Raw genomic sequence first — 6000 nt, 5'->3', positions numbered from 1 at the left:
AGATGTCAGTTAGTTCTTTTGGATCCAAAACAAAATTTTGTAAAATGCTTTAACCAAAATTCCACATAGCAAAACAGCACCAGTCATAATAATTAGCAAATAAAGAAAAATGACTCTGCTGTACATGTAAAAAAAAAGAAAAAAAGGAGTCATGCAAACATGGTAACTGTATTGACACTGTTAAAATGAAGAAAAATAACACTGATCGATCATTATTATCATCATAGCACAAAAGAGAAACAGCATCATTATAGGTGTGAATTTCTGCAGAACAGTTCAACCTTAAGTGCACAATCAAATCAAAGGAAAATTGTGATAGTGCTGCATTGCCAAATATACAAATACACAACACCACACAAGTAATTAGACTTTTTATATCATGTTTGTGTCTTTTTCTTGAAATAACTTATCCTGTACAGCATCTTTCTACTGAGCGGAAGCATGTATATTTCATGGTGTTTGGTTTCTTTTTTGGCAACTAGAGTCCCACTGTAGGCCCACATATTTGAAAACAATAACAAATCCATCACTTACATGAAAGTCTGTGCTCTGTTTATGTTTCTATGTTTTATTTATGATCCGCCTCCTACTGGATACATATACACAACCCAAAACTTTTTCTTTTTATGTTAGTTATGTGCATTGCAGGAAGTGATTTAAGATGGTGTGTGGGCTGATAGTGAGAAGCAGAAAGAGGAAGATGAAGTTTTAGTTTGAGCATATGCACCTACATGGATACACACACACACACACACACACACACACATAAAAAAAGAGCAGTCTCACTGGTGGGGCGAGGCCGTCAAAAATAATTTAAGCACCTGAAAACTTATCTACAAGTATAGTTATTTGTAATCAAATTAGCAACCAAGCTAACGGGGAAAAGAACCCCCAACAAAACTTGAGTTTATTCATGATAAAGTACGCACTTATTAAAACTCAGAAGGTCTGCTTCATCAGGACTGTGCGAGTGTGGATTGATCTGATTTGACTGGCAGTGGCGACCATGGCAACCATGTGTAAACGTAGAACAAAACAACAGCCCTCAGATTCTTTATAATGTTAAAACTCAGATTCCTTTGTGGAAATATGCAGTATGACATCAGACTGTGAGATGTGATTGAAACGTGGACCTAGATGTCTTCTGTGAAATATGATCTTTGTTTTACAAAAACCCATCAGCCCAAACAAAAAACACCAATACTAAAATCTCTTCTGTGATATACCCTAAATTATTCTCTCTTTTTTTTGTTCCTGTGGATCCAATCAATTCAACATGAAACTCATTCAGTCCTTATGACACTGATTAGTTTACTCCACAGTGAGCAATGTGACAAATGGCATTGTTTAATTGTTAGCGGAAAGTAGAGTACATGCCATGGACATGGACAAATGATTTTGCTCCAATATAGGGATTTTTGAGACAATTATTTAGTATTGCACTCAAACTTCATTGAAATAAAATGGTGAAGGGTAAATAAATTAAACAGGGAATTCATTCTGATTAGTTTGTAGAAATGTGTAACTTCATCTGTTTCCAATGAAACCCCGAGAAGAGAACATACAAACACAAACACTGAGATATCTTGTGTGAAATAAGAATGGTTATTAAAGAAATGAACTCTGTCTTTTGATGAAGACAGTGAGATGCGTTTGAAAGCTCTGAAAAATGCCAGTAATTACACCTCTATCGAAAATTGTTCCAATAATTTTTTTTTCTTTGGTGACCTTTCAGAAGATAGCAGGGCGAGGATACCTTTCAGACACACACACACACACACACACACACACACACACACACACACACACACACACACACACACACACACACACACACACACACACAAACACACACACACGTTTCCATCACTTCAGAGGACATTACATTGACTTATATTAATTTCCTGGAGACTTAACCTAACCTTACCAAGTCTTTACCGTAAATACCGTAAATTAATGATTTACGGTACGGTATGTATGTTTACCGTATCACTTATGGATGGTAGGGACTTGTCCCCAAAAGGAAGGCAAGTCCCTACAACATGAATGAAAATACACACACACACTAACACACTTTGAAGTATGTGGACATTAAGTTGAGTGGAACAAGAAGCTCTTAGACTTCAAAGGAGAGATGCTAATAAAGTAAAACTGGACTTCAACTAGACGTCAGGAAATAATTTTGTTCACAATAACATCAAAATTTCCAGCAAGAGGACATAAAACGAGACACAGCTGATCTGCACCTGGAGTCTTGTGTCATATCTAAGATCTCTCCTCTCCAAACAACAGAATCAAAAAACAAAACATCTCAAGCAAAGATTTGTACAAAAACCCAATTATTTAACTTTATTAACATCAATGTTTTTTTCTTTTTCATCAACAGTTTCTTTTTAAATTCCAGTTCTTTATCAACAAATAGAAAACAGACTGTGTGTACAACAGATCGAACCCCTACAGCACTAAGCATTCACAAGGTAAAAATGAACATTTTTGTTTTTCGCCAGCGTTTTCAAGTCCCCCCTCCCTCCCACCGCCACCGAAAATTTTAGGCCTCGGATCGGACGCTTCCCCTTGCTGCGGCTCGTGTAGGAGAAAATGTGTGCTTGAGCAGTGCGATGGCCGGCGCTGAGCGAGGAGTTGTCCAATTTTGATGGGTGGGGTGGGGGGTTGTGCTGTTTTTCCTCATTCAGACGGACAACCAGCTGTCAAAGTTACTATGGTAGTACAGTAGATACAACGGTGTTTCCATTAATACACACTCTAGGACAGCAGGCTCTCTGCAGTGTCTCTAGGGTTGGTAGATCAGCAGAATTAATCCTTTTTAACAATATACTTTTGAAGCTGTGTATATATCTATGTGTAATTGTACATATATATAATCAATCATAATTATATATATATTTATAGTTCTATTTCTGTATAAAATAATATCAGGTTTCAGTCCAAAGGGCTGAGTCTCTTTCCCTCTGGTAGGAATGGTTGATTCTGTACAGGTGCCAGCATTGATGGCTCTACTCCTCAGCCCATCACGTCCGCTCCTTTCAGTCTGCTTGGTTCAACTCCAGCAAACTCACCAGACTAATGGGCAGCGAGGAGATGGGAGGGACTTGAAGAGCAACTATTTTCAGGAGATCAGGGAGTTTCTTTTTCTGTCAACTACCCTTTGGGTATAAAAGTCTGTTTTCCTCAGGTAAGTTCTCCGCTGTGGAGTATGAAGGCCTCAATGCCATAGGCTTCTGATGAAAAACAAAACCAAACAAACCAACATAGAAATCATGTGCTTTCCATTCCTGTACACTGCTGATTTTGTCTCTTGTTAGCTAATTCACTTCTTGTTTTTTTTGTTTTTTGAACTAGCTACCATGTTTACAGAAGGACAACTTTAGCAAGTGTGTGCTCTGAAATCAGTTTTCTCAAAGTGGATTTTTCTTTTTTTTATAGGAAACGGCAAGTGAAAAGGCATTTTTTTCGTTGTGTTGAACTGAGTCAGACCAAATGTTTATGACACATCATATGAATAAAACAAGAACATAATGTGATAAAAGAAATTGGACAGCAGCTCAGAGAACAGTGGTCCTCCTGTATTAGTACCTAGGAACGTGTTAAAAATACATGTCCCTTGTGCTAAAGTACCCTAAAATAAAAACAAACAAATAAAAACAAAAGTATCGATTATGAAAAAATACGCGTCCGAGGCCGGGCAGTTTAAGACAGAATAAATTTCTGATGTTAAAATGATTATTAAAATAAAAAAAAAAAGTATACTAAACAATAACATTTGACATAATGAATCATAATATTGACAATAAAATTAACAAAAAAACAGAGAGAACGCTCTCTTAGTGCTACCAGTAGCCTTTGACAATCAGGGAGGTTTGGCTTCGACAGAGCAGAGAGGCGAGCTGCCCGTCTGCACTGTCGCATCTGTACAAGAGTTGTCATATTTGTCATAGTCATTGTAGTGTTTCTGTTATTATATTTAAAGCAAAAATCTCATGTGGTTGGTTAGGTCGGCATGGATCTCTGTGATTGGTTGAACCCGTTGCCGGGTCTGCAAGCGCGTCCCTTTTCTCCTCCCCTCCGGTAGCTGCGAGGGGGTCGGGTTTTAGGGGGTCAAGTGAGTGGATGGTGGCTGAGATGGGACACTTGGCACACTCCTGAGAGGTTTGACCAGGGAGGCTGCTCGGTGGGAGTGGTTACGTTGCATAGTGGTCAAAGCTCCCCAGGTACTCCAATGCTGCCCTGTAGCACAACTGGTACTGGTCCTGAGGAAAAGAAGAAGAATCAAGTGAGAAAACCTGTATTTATGATCTGGAAAACTACACATCACCCCTTCTTCTGAATATGTCCATATGTCAAATGACTAACTCAAACTATGTACATAAAAAAAAAAATCGTTTTTTTTCGGAAATCTTTTGTTCCCCTCAATTTTCCTTGCTCCCTACATTATGGTCTAAAACACATTTAAAGATAGAGACTAAAAAAACATTTTTCAAATGTTGTGTAATGTTAAAACATTAATTAATTAGTCTGTATCCACACCAGCATTGTCTTCTTTGCGATGCATTTTCTCTATGATACCTGGTTGCTCTATTATGTAATGTATTTGTACATTTTTAATGTAAAGCCAATTCAACACTGAAGCTGTGTGATAGCAGTAGCTCTGTTTACTATGAGATTTCTGATGGGCCTCTAAAGCCCTGTAAAGAACATGGAGCGTTCCCTGAATGTACCACAAAAGATAGTATCAAATTTAAACTGAAAAAAATATACAATATTGATTTGGAAATATCACTCTAACTGTGGGATTCTCAGTATGAACAACATATTTGTCAATACTCAGTTCTTACCTCGGTCTGCACCATGGCAGGCCGCTGGGTGCGAAGTGTCTTCACAGTCTGGAAGAGGTCGACCACGCCCTCGTACCTCATCCTCTCCAGCACAATGCTGAGGGTGATGAAGACGCCTGTCCTGCCCACACCGGCACTGAGGAGTACACACACCAGTCTTTATTACATCTGTTATCATCTATTACCTTCATACTCCTGAACGCTAGGTATATCTAAGCTAAGTGTCTAATCTAATAAACTGATAGCTGACTTTGTTGGTAAGAGACAGTTTTAGATTTTGGAGCATCATTAGAAGGATTGTACAGTGATTAGTCTATTAGAATGTGATTCGCCACTTTGACTTTTGTCTTTTAAGGTGCAGTGTGTAGAATTTAGTTCATCTAGCAGAACAGACTTGGCAGAAATTGAATATAACATTCATAAATATGTTTTAATTGGTATATAATCCCATGAACATAAGAATCATTGTGTTTTCATTAGCTTAGAATGAGCTCTTTATATCTACATAGGAAGCAGGTCCTCTTCCATAGAGGCTGCCATGTTGCACCACAGTGTTTCTACAGTCGCCCAGAATGGACAAACCAAACACTGAGTCTAGACAGAGCCTTTTGTGTTTATTACAAGTTTTGCAGTCACCGTAGGGGAAGGGGATTTGGTTGCAATTTACAACCTCACCACTATATGCTATTTACACACTGGTCCTTTAATTGATACTCAGACAATTACAGGAAATCTAAAATCTGCTATACTTTTGCTCCATTATCTTAATTTCTTGTACGTCATGCATGCTGAACACTAAAGGTTAAATGCAAATTGACCCTGCTGAGCGCATGCTACTCCTGCTGTCACATAATCAAAATTCAAAAAGTAAACTTATTTACTTATGTATGAACAAAGCTCTGAAATGCCTTCACAGTTGTTTGTAGTCTTAAACTTGCAACTAATCTTCCTCCGTACCTGCAGTGTACAGTGATTGGTCCATCCTGTCCAAACTGTTCCTTGGTTTTGTGCACTTGTCCAATAAAATCAATGAAGCCCTCTCCAGTTTTTGGCACACCTTGCTCTGGCCAGTCAGTGAACTGGAATTGGCGGATTGTTCTGGACTGGCCATCCTGTGGAGCACCAAATAAAGAGTTTAAGCACATTT

General features: G+C 38.4%; 1 protein-coding gene across 4 annotated transcripts in view; it reads right to left on the bottom strand.

Moving 5' to 3' along the window:
• Window positions 1-2334: 2334 nt before the first annotated feature.
• Window positions 2335-6000, bottom strand: part of LOC133990931 (receptor-type tyrosine-protein phosphatase F) — a 177747-nt gene continuing 174081 nt past the window's right edge. For all 4 annotated transcript variants that reach the window (XM_062429355.1, XM_062429357.1, XM_062429356.1 and 1 more), the window contains 3 exons: window positions 5811-5965; window positions 4854-4989; window positions 2335-4268 (listed from right to left, as the gene is read on the bottom strand). In XM_062429355.1, the coding sequence (XP_062285339.1) occupies window positions 4200-4268; window positions 4854-4989; window positions 5811-5965 (360 nt within the window). In that variant the 3' untranslated portion in view covers window positions 2335-4199. The remainder of the gene's footprint in view (window positions 4269-4853; window positions 4990-5810; window positions 5966-6000) is intronic.

The sequence above is a fragment of the Scomber scombrus genome, chromosome 11 (genome assembly GCF_963691925.1).
Source record: "Scomber scombrus chromosome 11, fScoSco1.1, whole genome shotgun sequence".
NCBI classification, from domain to species: domain Eukaryota; kingdom Metazoa; phylum Chordata; class Actinopteri; order Scombriformes; family Scombridae; genus Scomber; species Scomber scombrus.
Note: the sequence above shows the minus strand (reverse complement) of the source record. Positions and strands in the feature narration are given on the sequence as shown.